General features: G+C 38.5%; 1 protein-coding gene across 9 annotated transcripts in view; it reads right to left on the reverse strand.

Moving 5' to 3' along the window:
• WDFY3 (WD repeat and FYVE domain containing 3) overlaps positions 1 to 14,436 on the reverse strand; it is a 273,492-nt gene that overhangs the window by 61,644 nt on the left and 197,412 nt on the right. For 6 of the 9 annotated variants that reach the window (XM_061192466.1, XM_061192464.1, XM_061192461.1 and 3 more), the window contains 7 exons: positions 8,325 to 8,424; positions 6,570 to 6,730; positions 5,322 to 5,551; positions 4,066 to 4,175; positions 2,496 to 2,678; positions 1,447 to 1,604; positions 240 to 317 (listed from right to left, as the gene is read on the reverse strand). In XM_061192466.1, coding sequence (XP_061048449.1) covers positions 240 to 317; positions 1,447 to 1,604; positions 2,496 to 2,678; positions 4,066 to 4,175; positions 5,322 to 5,551; positions 6,570 to 6,730; positions 8,325 to 8,424 — 1,020 coding nt within the window. The remainder of the gene's footprint in view (positions 1 to 239; positions 318 to 1,446; positions 1,605 to 2,495; positions 2,679 to 4,065; positions 4,176 to 5,321; positions 5,552 to 6,569; positions 6,731 to 8,324; positions 8,425 to 14,436) is intronic. The other 3 variants (XM_061192463.1, XM_061192459.1, XM_061192465.1) reach the window with 2 other exon arrangements.

The raw sequence follows: 14,436 nt of genomic DNA on the forward strand, positions 1-14,436 counted from the left end.
AGCTGTGCTGATCTCCAGTCTGTCACTTTTTAATGCAGTTTGCCTATAGGAAGTTCCAGTCTTTCTATGTTAAAACCAATGGCCAAAGTAGCTGCTGGCAGGGATAATCAAAAACATTATCTGATGATAAATTCAGTTCAGCAACTTATTCTTAAAAGCAGGAGGAAGATATCAAGGGAAGCAGTCTTTTCTCACTCAAGGAATGCAAAACAAACCATTATTATGGTTATGATTCTTACCTCCTGATATTCCTTATATTGTGTGTCTACTAAGTCACGAACAACGGCGATGTGTGTAAACATCCACTGAGAAATCTCCTAACGATGAATGGAAAAAGAGTCTTAATATTTCATGGATTTCCTGGAAAAAATGTTAACTAGCCTTGAAATAATGCCCCCAAGTTAGTTAAAATTCTATTAAAGGCATCACAACAACACCCAAAAAACCCCACAGAAAACTCTGAAAGATTAATTATATAATGAATCTGATGGAGGCTTATGTGATGGACACAGATCCATATACCCCCCCCCATCCCCCAGTGCACCTTTCAAGGAAGGGCTCACTGCCACAACTTCTGGGAGTGCTGTCAGTACTTCAGGGATCACCTCAGCTGCAGAGAGCTGTGGGCACCCCACAATCACTGGCTGATTTGGAGGCAAGCAGGCTCAGCCATTTCAGCTCAGTAAAGGTCAACTCTGACAAGTCATTTTGGTACCAAAGCTCCACTTGGGTCACAGCTGGGTCTGTCGCCAGACCTGCACTGTAGCCTGACATTTCCCTGTGACCAATCCTGCTTCCTTCTTCTCCCATCCAGAAATATCAAGGGCACCCCTAATAAACATCCTGCACACTAAACCCCCTCTCAGAGTGTGCTTCCCGGGGAACCCAACCTGACACATGGAATGACTCATACACATGGTTTCTCCCAGGCCCTTTTCACAGCTGCCACTAAGATTGCAAAGACAGTATGGCAAAGACAGTATGGCAAAGACAGTAATGATGAGGAAGAAATTAATGCTGGAGGTAGAGGAGTTAAAAAAAAAAAATCAATCTCAGGCATGTACAACAAAATTATAAAAAATAAAAAGCTATTTTGTCTGCTGTTGCTTTAAAATTTATATAACTATTAATAAAATTATTGAGGGTTTGGAAAAGCTGAGAAAAAATTATCCATAGTCTATCATATATCAATATCTGAATCTCATCTTATGCCCAGTTATGAAATGGATGTAAATACACAACACTCATAGTGCAATTTTATCATAATAAAATGGGAGAAGGCTCCACACCCTGAGTTATTTCTCTCTCTTGTCTAAAGCAAAAATGCAGAAAATTTCCATTTCAAATCATATGCTTGCATGTATTAAGTGTATTATATAAAACACTACAACTAAACCTTGAGTTACAAATTTCTAATCATATCATTAATAAAACTAAACAATGTACCTGGGTGGAAAGACTGTGTTTATGAAGCCCACTTTCCTTTCGATTCCTTCTCGATCCCGTTAACTTGGAAAGACCAAAGCCACTGCTGACACGGGACAATTTGGATTGTGTGGTGGGCACTAAAGCTTCTCCTCGACTTATGCATTTCTTTTCATGGGCTACAAAATTAAAATTAGAGTATTTTACAGTTTCTCCATATATTTATTAGCCTTACTTTTAATACTTTCGCATAATGGTTACAAACCACAATTCTGTAGTTATCAAAAGCAGCTTATGTTACAGATGCAGACACTCTCTTAGATATTATATTTACTTATCTTGTATAAGGATAGCTGCTTGACAATTATTGTACTAGTTGAACTCACATTTGGTTGAAACCTCATAGCTCTGCAATAATATGCAAATTTATTTTAACTGTAATCAGTTTCTATGTTAATAACAATTCACAGTCCCCTACCTAAAATCTTTGGTGTCGTGTATACTTTGGAATTTAGAATTTTAAGAAGGTGATACAGTACATATACTGTATATTATAGGTACTGTATCACCCTAGACCACTAGGGTAATAAACCATAATTAATAATATAATAATTAATATTTCTACAGCAAAATGTATGAATATTAATGCCTAGTAGGATAAACAAAGATAGGTTAGGTTTTGCTACCAAGTGAGTTTTGGCATCAAATTAATAATAACACCTTGGGTTTTCAGGGCTTTTTGAATTTCAGAATTATAGATAAGGGATGTAGACTCATAACCAAGATGGTGACCATACTAAAGTTGTGAGCAATGTATTATTTACCAAGCTCATAGATGCCTGATGTATAACACATTTAAAAATAAAAAATAAAAATAAAAATAAAAATCTAAAAAGAAAAGCCTAATCTCAGCATAATCATTCTAGAATGGGCTATATTGTATTGATTTTCATTTCTACTGTCATCATAATATCTTTAGGGGAAAGTTTTAATTTCATATCTAAAGTGCACCCATATATGATAGTTGTATGTAAGTCCCTTGGTCACATGATATCTGTAAACTTTCTTACCCAGATGATTCTGCCAACATTTCAAACCAGCTTCTTCAATGAGTGGCTTTGCTATAGCTATGTCCACATGGCCTCTTTCATTCACAGGTAGAGTGACTTTGAAAAGCTCCTCCAAGGTTTGTTTCTTACTATGAATCAATTCAGTCCAAACTCTGTTGACAGCTTTTATGAGAAGCTGACGCCCTAGAAAATGAAAAACAGCAACTGATCAAAAAGAATATAAAGGTAGTTAGTATTTTTTTCTTCTTTTATATCTAAGGATTTCAACTTAGATGTATAGTACTTAATTGTCCAAAAAATGCTTCACATCATAGCCAGCTCAGTAAAAACGGATTATTCAGATAACCAAAAATGCGGTTGGCTACTTGGAAAACTTAAAAAAAAAATAAAAAACTTTATATCAAGCAAAAAGACTACATTTTTATTTATAAAACTGGAAATTACATATATATTTCATTGTCTAGCTTCTTCTATAAAAGAAAAGAACTTATTCTCCACTTAAAAGTAAATTTTAGATCTAAATATTTAAGGTATATTCACAAATAAGTTAATTGTTCTTGACGATTTTGCAAAAGGAAAGAAATAGTAAACAAATATTTTTAGAGTTTTTACTATTAAATTCCATCTTGCTTTGGACTCCTTGCTAATTTGTCCGACTCCTGCTCTAGGCCAGTCAATCTTTAGCAAGCATCAGAATCACCTGGGAGGTTGTTCAAACAGACTGCTGGTCTTCACCCCACAGAGTATCTGAGTACTGAGTACTCAGTAGACCTGAATGGGGCCAGAGAATCTGCTTTTCTAACTAGTTTCCAAATGATGCCAATGTTACTAGTCTGAGCACCTCACTTTGAGAACCAGTGTTCTAGACTGTTAGTTCCTTGAGGGGTGAAAACAATCACTGTGTCCTTAGTGTCTGGGGTTCAAGAAATTTTAGTGAAAGAACGGAGAACAAATTAATGCTTAAATGAATGAAGGAATGAGTGCTGGACCTACAAGAGATAAAATCATATGCAAAACTACCACACTAAATATTGCTGGAGAGACAAGCACTTCTGTAATTATCTAATCTTTTCAACTGAACAACGTTGGAAATTAGAAATCAATCCACCCAAAGACTCTCATATGCACGATACTTACAAAATCAGTGGGAAAACTAGATTTAAAAAAGGGAGAAAGAATAAAAATGGTAGTACTGACAATCTGTCTCAAGCAATATTTGCCTCTACTGTGACTGGCCTAATACTACCAATAGCCAGCTCTCTTAATAGTAAGCGCCAAGTTAGTACCATATTTGCACTACTGCTTGTGCAAATGTAAGTATCGCCAAGTTTCCTGGTGTTACTATGAAATGTGGGGGGCGAGCAGTTTCAGGGGTTTGCTCATCCTGGCACAAGGAGACGTACAGCTAGCACGTTGGTATATGCTGGCGGGCATACCGGTGTATGTTCAGGTACGCCCTATGGAGAGGTCGGCTGTCAATGTTGGCAGTTTCTCAAGTCGGTGTTTTTGGCTATATCTTAAAAATCAGAAATGAGTGGAGAGAAAAGGGGGGAAAAATTGAGGTAGCTACCTTCACTAATATCTTGGCTGTAACCACCATCTGGTTCAATGTCCGAGGGGATCATGATGTGCCATGTAGTCATGCGGGCTTCTGCTTCCAGTCCAAACCCATCCACACTGCTGAAAAATTCCAGTCAGTTTAAACTACATGAAGGAAGTTACTGCAGCTGGAAACTGTGGTGACTAAGTACTACTCTGCGGACACAAGGAAACGCTGGCTCTGTCACAGAGCTCCGTAAGTGGCAGACAAACATTTGGCAGATGCACAGAACAGAACTTATAGTTTATCATGAAAATGCCATTTTCAAGCGATGACGTCACAAATCCACTCGACTAAATGTAATTAAACTAAATGACAGCATTAAGAGGAGCATCTTACTATTTAAGACGCTTTTTGATCAGTGTTAACATTTTTACCTAAAAATTACGAAAAGTTCATTTAAGAACGTTCTCCTCCTATGTTCTTAAACATGAGAACATGTTCTCCTCCTATATCCTAAGATATGCCCCCCTCTCCCATATCTTATCTCACCACTCTCTGCTCCAGCAGCAGTGAAATACCTGCAGTTTCCTACATGTGCCATATTCTTTATGCCCTCTGGGCGATCGCATAGATGACTCTTTCTTCCCACATCACTCTTCCCCATTCTCTTTGGAGGATTAACTTCCTCCTCAACCAGGTTCAAGCTGTAACTCAGCAGGCGTCTCTCCCAGGCTAGGGGCACCTGTTATGTGCTCCCAAAGCACCGTGCTTCTAGCAGAGCACATTGTTACTTATGGATCCTCCCTCCTAGGCTGCATGCTCCAAGACCTGCCACAGGGTCTGTCTCATTCACATTTCATCCCAGTCCCTAATTCAATGCCTGGCCCCCAGCAGACACCAAAGAAATATCTTGCAAAGCAATCAGTGGCAAAATACTAATTTTACCCATTTAACATATATTGCATTTATTTATTGCATTCTTATCTTTTTACCCCTCTTAACCTCCAACAGTGTGTATCTACTTTACTTGAAAAGCAAACTCTTTTTTTAAAATTATACATGTGACATGTGATTAACAAAAAATTTAAAGATACAGAAAATTAAAGCAAAAATATACTCATTATTTCACTGCAGAAATTCAACCCTTGTCTTTTACCTTCTCATGAAGTTTTAAGTAAAACCGAGATTAAAGGAAAAAGAAATGTTATAATCAAAAAAGTAGAACAAAGAGTTCCGGTAGAAAACTATCAAAGACAAATTCAAACTGAACCTAAAAGAGTTACCTTCCAACATGCAGGTTAATGAGGCAGTGAGCCAGACAGCTAATGAATTCTTGGTCATGGTTCCCAGGGCCCAGGATCAAGTTCCTGTTTACAGTCAGGACCCTGAGTGAATCAAGGAGAGCTACTTGCTGCGGGACAGTTTTGTGCGCCCGGGAGAACTGGTACAATATGGTCCTATTGAGGCAGTGATAAACCGCATCCAGTGACAATCCCTGGGATCTTCTTTTTGACTAAAGATATGAGAGATACTTCAGTAAAATGGACAAAAAAAGTCTGCTTATCATTCACACATGAACATTTATTAGGTTTATTATGTATCAGACACCATGCTAAGTACTGGGGTGCTAAGATAAAAAATACAAAGCTCTTGCTATTATGAGGTTCAGAACCCAAGAGACACATAAATGTAATGAGTTGAGTGCTGTGTGTATACACATCTGTGTGCAGAGCAGCCTCCCTGAGAACACGGGGAAGTGCCATCTGGGTAGAGACTCCTACCCCACAAGTTTTGTAAGGGTGATCAATCGCTACTCAAAATTACTAAAAAAAAAAAAAAAAAATTACCTAAAATGTTAGTAAAGAACTTCTGACATTCTTGTTTCATCTCACATGAGAACTTTTCTCTTTGGCTTAAATACAAATTTATTCTTAAAAAATTCTTGGGTGACATGTGTGTGTCTAATAACATGACAACAGTATTTCCTACTTTCTACATCGTGTGTTGAATAAGATTTATCACTTGTGCCAAACCGGAAAAGGTACCACAAACACACACTAATATGACATCTTCAAAGGAACAAGGACTAGAGTGAACTTTGTAAAGATTCAATTATAAGAAGAGAATACTCCTCTAATATCAACTCTTCATGCTCTGTAAATCTTGACACACTGATGCATTGTACTATGGAAATCTATCAAATCGTATTAACTTAAGGTCTTTAAACCAACAGGAAGCTATCCAGCTATGTGGTTAGCAAAGAGCAATGCCAGTGGGGAAGGCAGTGGGAGCCCACAGCTTGAGAGAATGAGTAAGCTTTACATACTGGACACACTGGCACCGGGCCACGGGTAAGGGGGGGAATGGTTACAGATCTACGTTTTATTCACTTTTAATAAGCTGAGCTTTACATTAAAATGTCAACATTCATTATCTTATTAGTTACACTTATTTCCAACAATTTTGACACCCGAGGCAAAGTTTTTCAATAGGAAAACATGTACTCTACAACTAACGTGACAATGGATTACCTGTGCAATTAGTTGAATTATAAAATCTATAAGAAGTTTAGATTCTTTGTTGAACATGCCTTGCCAAAGCTTGTCCACCACACGTTGTGTGAAATAAAACACATTGTTCACCAATACTTGGTAGCTCCCTCCACTGGTAATAGGCAGAGATGCATCTTCCCCTAAATTCCAGCAGGAAAAAAATGTCTAAGAAAATTGATGTCCACCAGCCTAAGACCAGACCCTCCAACAAATCAGGCTAAGGCAAGATGAGTACATCTACTACCGTTAGAAATAGGACCATTAGCTCTTATGTACTACTTTAAGCAAAATGATGTTCATGGCCAGAAGTCATGATAAATGTTGGAAGAAATAATTTCTGCAGGATAAAAGTGTTACGGATGGAGACTGGGAAGTTTCTTACTGCCTTAAGACAGTCTGTGATAAGCAAACAGTTCTTCAACTATCAGTGACACATAGCCTCCCTTTGAGAGAAAAATTAAGTCAGTTTATTAGTTGTAAATTGATTCTGTCTAACTAATAAAGGGCAAAACAAATCATCAAACAAAACTTTAAGCACAACGAAGTAATGGAGGCAGAAGAGAGGTCCAGAAGAACTGTAAAACACAGAGTACCATCAGTGGTGGTGGTGCCATGGGGTACCTCTCACCCCTCCATGATTCCCATCAGCACTGTTTCTCTTCTACAAGCTGCCCCGGTGGCTTCAGCGTGTTCGCTGTGTACATACTGCCTCAACACTAATCCTCCTGGCTCCTCCTCCAACAGAATGCCCCCTTTAAGCCCCTCCCTCTTTTCTAGAAATTAGGAGCCTTAACTGACTGTAATTATTATTCCCACCTCACTCTAAATCACTACACAATGCAAAACTCTTCGTTTTGTGTCTTTATGTAGTAAGACTGATATTACTTAAGATTCTCAAGTGATAAGAACAAATACACAAGTCTGCCTTGACACCACGCTTTGAGAGTTGCATGTTATGACAACACTGAAGATTTTCTTGGCAAACTTACTTTGTTAAAAAAAAATGATAATGTAATAGCATGGAGGTTCTATGATTTATATAATTACCAGAAATTCAAGTAGCAAATATGCTAAATCATTACTTTTCCTTCTCCTTTAAATTTTGTCATTGTTTTACATATAAATGTTAGCTCCACTGTAAATGTATCAAGTTTTGTAGTTTTATTGTAACTAGAGAAATACAGGAAAAACATTTTAATGTGCTTCGAATTTACATCCTGAAAGCCATTCTAAAGAATAACACAGATACCTATAACTGAATAATTCCACTAATAGGTATAGTTTCTGAGGGTGCTGGTAATGCATTTCTATCTGAGTGCTCTTATACAGGCATGTTGCCTGGGTGGTAATTCACAGAGTGCTACATTTGTAATTTATTTGTAAGTATATTACGGTAATTTTTAAAAGTATTAGATAATTCATAAAAATATACTGTTCACATAATATGGTTTTAAAAACATTTTTTCTCTTTCCTTGTCCTCTTCCTGCCACCTCTGAGCATATGAACGTGGACAAGCAACTTCGTACTCCCTGTTGTTGATCCTTTATCCCAGGTTCAAAGGAAGGAGCTGGATGGGCCTTTTCCTCATTATAGGAAAATACCAATAAGAGGGGAAAATGCACAGAAAAGAAGGAAAAAGATGACGTTAAAAAAGTGGTATACTTGGGGTTTAGATAGAGAAGGGAAGTGATTATAGGTACTTTTAACAGACTGAAAAGAAAACATGATATTACCCAATAAAACATCAGCTGCAAGCAAATGGTCCATCACACTATCCAAAATATAAGTCTGAAATTCTTTTTGCTGAGTTCTTGTCGATCTTTCAGGGGAAGCCTAATCAATAAAATTTAGAATTAGAAACAGAACCCAGTAAACAAAGGTAAGGCTCAACCATAGTTACATTAAAAAAAACTACTGGTAAGTAGTAGAATATGTCACGAGAGATGGTATGTATGCTTATGCTCTCTTATTTTTCTGACCATAGATTAAAAAACAAATTGAAGCAAAGGTGAAACAATAGCTTCTTTTGAATCCACTCCTCCAAAAGCAGTATTCTAAACATTTAAAGTATTTAATAAATATTTGATATCTATTATCTATCTACCTCACTTCCAAAAGAGATCTGGCAGTTTCTAATGAGATACAGATAAAATAAATCATAAAGCCATTTAAACAAACACAAAAGCTCAGGAGTCTAGTAACCAAGAAGGTAAAGTCAATGGGGAGGCAAGTATTTATATCAAAAAAATCAATTAAGCACACAATTTTGCTTTGAGCTTCCTAGGGTCAAGAAAGAGAAAAAAAATAATATGATTTACAAAGCCTTTAATTATCTATAAAAAAGGAAGCATACTATATAGTCAGCAAGGATGTTTTCCTAAGATTGTTCTGAGAAGAATGTTCCCTGTGGGCTTTTATAAAGAGGACAATGAACAGCCCTATAGGTTGTACCCTTGATAATGGTTTTACACGGTACAAAGATGATTTTTAAAATTATCTTGAATAAAAGCTTAGGGCAAAAAGTTAAACTATAGTTCTCTGATGGCATTTCTTTTGGTAATTAGGGTGGTATGATCCAGATGCATAACTTTCAAGTCTCTAGCCTGAGAGGTGGCAAAGCACTGGGAACACAGGGATGAAAGGTAGGAAAGATCCTTTTGTCATTCTTCTCAAATGCCAGTCGTGTTAGCTGGCTTTGGATAGGAGCTGGATATTGAACGATTCAATAAACTGACATAAAGTTGTTTCTTAAAAAGAGATCTGGATGTTGTAGTTACAAGCAGAGTACTGATGCTTTGCAAGTGAAGTTAAAGAATCTATTTCTTCTCGCACAGACAGGTCCAGGACTATGTTTATGACCATGCCGCAGAAGTGGGCTATACAACACTGTTCTGCTTTATGCATTTAAAGTTAAAATCTGTTCCACTGGGGAAAAACCCACTTCTTTCTATTCTGATTTTCAAAGTGGTGCTGATGAAGATTTTAAAAAAGCAGTTAAAATTGGAATCCTACATTCAGATCAAAGATATTATTCTAAGGATTCAAAAACCAACCAAAGTTGTAATGAACGTTTCTCTGTTTTTCTGATAAAACATATTTATTTTGTTTTAAAATGAAAAACATGGGCCTAGTAACAGTTAAAAGAATATTAGTTCTTAGGAGTTTGGTTTGGCATTAGAATAATTTGGGAAAAAGTGATGGTCATGACATGTTTATAATCTTTTTTTTAGAAAATTTATTTATTGATTTATTTTTGGCTGCATTGGGTCTTCATTGCTGCGCGTGGGCTTTCTCTAGCTATGGTGTGCGGGCTTCTAATTGCAGTGGCTTCTCTTGTTGCGGAGCACGGGCTCTAGGCGCACACGCTTCAGTAGTTGTGGCACACAGGCTCAGTAGTTGTGGCTTGTGGGCTCTAGAGCGCAGGCTCGGTAGTTGTGGCACACAGGCTCAGTAGTTGTGGCTCGCAGGCTCTAGAGCGCAGGCTCAGTAGTTGTGGCACACGGGCTTAGTTGCTCCACGGCATGTGGGATCTTCCCGGACCAGGGCTCGAACCCGTGTCCCCTGCATTGGCAGACGGATTCTTAACGACTGCGCCACCAGGGAAGTCCCTGTTTATAATCTTAATACATTTTCCTGTGTAGATGAACAGACTAATACAATGGTCAGCAGAAGAGCTGGGGCCAAGGCCTGCCTATTCCTCATGCTGACAGTACATCAAGACCCCACCCCTGTTAACGGAAGGGAAAGCGAGGACCTTCAAGTGGTAAGTGACAGATTGATAGGTCTATGAGGACTACCCTGCAATCAGATCAGAGACCATTTTCAAACAGCTTGAGTGATCAAAATTTACTAAGGAGTAAGCCTCTCCAACTCACAGGAGGATTTAAACACCCCTGAAGATGGCAATACTCATTCAGGATTATAATCAACTCAGTGTGGCTAATGGGATAAGTAATAATGAGTAGGGTTTATAAAATCTTAATTAGACAAAGTTTTGGAGTACGTAAAACAGGGAACATAGAACATAGAGAAGTAGTTTGATCTGTCAACAATATTTATTTTTACTTAATTAGAAAGTATTCTTTTGTATTCTATAAGGACTTAAGGCTGGCTCAGTCACCAACAGGCATATTTAATCCTCTGATTCCTCTCACTGAAGCTGTTTCTTGAATGATCATGACCCAGAATTAACTCTGTTACTGGCTCTAACTGCCAAGTTCAAATGTTCTTGCTGAGACTCATAGTAGCCTAACTTTTAACGGACTTAAGACTTTATGAGTGCATGCATAGTTTTCTTGGGTGTTTTTTTTTTTTTTTTAAACAATTCACTGGACTACAATTATGTAACTACACAGTGCTTAGTTTTATGTACCTTATCTCATTCTGCACAATATCCTTTCGCAGTAGATTCTATCATCTCCACTTTAGAGATAAGTTAATTGAGGCTTTGAGAGGTCAAGTCACTTGGTCAAGTCACAACTAGGTTTCAAACGTCAGTTTCTTTGACGCCAAAGTTCACCACCTCACCTGCCATTCCGTACTCTTCCAGCCCTACTAAAAATCTCCATACTGAAGTTAACAAATGCACAACAAGAGCAATTCAGCCACAATCTCCCCATCATGTTTTTAGATAAACCTGGTTGGCCCACCAGACAACCAGGGTGAGTTCAGGGCCGAAGGAAGAGAGGGTGAGCCCTATGCTCTGCTCTGCCTGCGAGATCTGTCTTCCCAGAGAAGACAGTGAAGCCAGTCAACAACACGAGTCTTCAGAGACTCAAAGCGTCCTTTTCGAGGCCTGGGAACACCATGCAGAGTCGTCGTGGGCGCGTGTGCTGCCCATGGCTGAGAGCCCTCTGGCTCTGGGGGGGAGGCCTTTAGTGCTCCATAACAGGCAAAGCCTTCAAGGAAGAGGGGTTTCCGCTCTGCCCTTCTGACTGCAGTATTCCTCCTGACTGGCTTCTCTTCTCTCAGTTATTTCACAGCACTCTCTTTGCCCACTTTTGCCACTTTGTTTGGTTTGTTTACTGCTCTGCAGGGGGCGCTGCACTCTGATGGGCACGGGGATGTCTTTTAGAAGATGGCGGGAGCAGAAAGCAGTGAACTCCTCAGACTACAGAAAAATGGTATCAGACAGGCACACACTCCAAATCAGCCTCCTTCGTTTCATCGTATTTCTTTCCTTCAGGTATATACGAGTACTTTTTTATCTGTTCTCAGGTACTTTCCTTCCGTGGCCACGTGCAGCAAATTCATTTGGCCTTTCATGAGATGCCTGGTGGTGACAGCAGAGGACGCTGGTGATTGTATAAGCCACCGCAGGCCACTTGATTTTTGAGCAGGTCTTACGTGCCAGGCACTGTGTTATGAATCTTATATGTATTATCTTACTTAATTCTCACAACAGTCCTCAGAGACAGGTTCTATTTTTATGCTACGTTACAGATGGGCAAACTGTAAGGGGTGAAGAGAACTGAGCTGGGCCAAGGTTACACAGCTATAAGCAGCACATGTTTAATTTCTCAAAATAGTTTTGCTGGGTGATTTATATATATTTAACTCTCACAACAATCATGCAGGGGAGACAGTATATAAGATCATTCTCCAGAGGATGAATTTAGCTCAGTGAGATTAAAATGTTTACATAATAAACCACAGGGCCAGAATTCAAACCAGGTCCTTCACTGCTTCCCTTGTATTTGGCCTGACTCAAGCCAGTCTATATGAATGGGAAGCTTTTATTTTTATAGACTGCTGATAAAGACAACTTCACACATTCTTTTATAGATACAATCAAGTAAGTAGACACTCTTATGATGACATCCCAACAATCATGAGACTGAAAATGGCCTGGCTTGAGCATATCAGCCCGAAAATCAGTTGGTTCAAACACCTTCCTTCACGTAGGTAAATGGTAAATATATAGGATAGTTCTTTTGCTGACTTTCTTCAGAGATAGACTTCATAATTGTAACATTCAGAATCATATGCTTGTAATTTATTATTTTACACCACAGGAAGACATGGAGTGCAACAGCATTTCCACTAAATATTTTTGGCATGTGTATTCTGTGTTTGTGTATTAGATTTGAAGTTCCTCAAAGCACTGATTTTTAAAAGCAAATTTATCTCTCTCTTATGAGATGGTATCATATCTTCCTGTTTGGGAACTGCCAGGGATGTAGTTATAGTTAAATAATTCAAAAAAAGTTAAAGAACACAGCAAGGCACTGAGCTAACTTTGTGAGAGACAAAAGGACACATGAAAGTTGGTCCCTAACTTTAAAGAGTTGATGATCTATTTGGGAAATTCAATCTTGACACTCCCTGGTTCTTCCTAAAATACCACCCTACCGCCCCTGACTCCCTAATGCAATCAGATACAATTCCACTTGAGGGCAAATTAGTGTCCACAATAATGAGAATGTTATCTCAAGGTTAATACATGTCATATCAAACTTTCCTTACTGAAAAATACAGAAAACCAAAATAAAAGACAATTATACAATTTACCCATTGCTAGTTAATTAGCTATTAGGATTCCTACAAGACTGTTATTACTGAATACATACACTTACCCCATTTCCTCTACATATGTGTATTTTATTTTTTTGCTCAGTTATGCTTTCTTACACACACCTATTCTTAACTTTATCCTGTTATTTTCTGAAAACCATTTTATTTTGCATAGAATGCTTCAAATTCTTACCCCATGCACTAAAATACTAGCCACCTCTCTTCTTATTTTAAAGTTTCCAAAGAGGACAAGCTCCACCAGGCAGGCTTTTAAATTCTACCAGATGAATTCTTGATGAAATCAATTATTTTTCTGCCAATATTAAACACTGTGGTCCTGGTTAACATGCTTTGCATAGGACTTCCATGGTGGCGCAGTGGTTAAGAATCCGCCTGCCGATGCAGGGGACATGGGTTCGAGCCCTGGTCGGGGAAGATCCCACATGCTGCGGAGCAACTAAGCCCGTACACCACAACTACTCAGCCTGCGCTCTAGAGCCCGCGAGCCACAACTACTGAGCCCGAGTGCTGCAACTACTGAAGTCCACGTGCCTAGAGCCCGTGCTCTGCAACAAGAGAAGCCACCGCAATGAGAAGCCCTCTCACCACAACGAAGAGTAGCCCCCGCTCACTGCGACTAGAGAAAGCCCGTACGCAGCAACAAAGACCCAACGTAGCCAAAATTATATAAATAAATAATAAATAAATTAAAAAATGCTTTAAAATGCTTAGCGTGGCTGGTACCTAAATTACACTGATTTCTTTTAATTGACCAAACTGAGATATTTTCACATGAATAAGATAAAACATTTGCTGGGATTTTAAGGTTTCAAATAAAAAGTTAACTGTTTTCGCCACTAGAGGGAGCAGAGAAAGTGCAGGTTCAGTTGTCAAACTGCTGAGGGCGGCATGTGGGAAGCTCCTCACAGAGAGAAGCAGTTAAGTCTTTTACACTGATTGAATCTTTCATGAAACATTATTTTCAGAGCTCTGGCATGTACTGCTTGACCCTATTTATATGAATTGGCCAAAAGAATGAATGTATAGGCAACTAATTATATATTAGATGCCTTTCAATGATCTTTTATTTTTTCTTGAGATTTTTCTAGGTGAACATTTGGTTTTCAGGGATGGTCAATTTCTAGAGCCAGCAGTGTGACCACTTTAGGGTTTGTTTTCTGATGCATCAGCTAGTTCTTATCACTTATCAGGAGAATTAGCAAGTGCAATGGACTAAATGTTTGTGTCCCCCCGCAAAATTCATAAATTAAGCCCTAACCCTCAATGTGATGATATTAGAGAGGTGGAGCTTCCTGGAGGTAATTAGGTTTA

Source organism: Eubalaena glacialis, chromosome 5 (assembly GCF_028564815.1).
Source record: "Eubalaena glacialis isolate mEubGla1 chromosome 5, mEubGla1.1.hap2.+ XY, whole genome shotgun sequence".
Classification (NCBI taxonomy): domain Eukaryota; kingdom Metazoa; phylum Chordata; class Mammalia; order Artiodactyla; family Balaenidae; genus Eubalaena; species Eubalaena glacialis.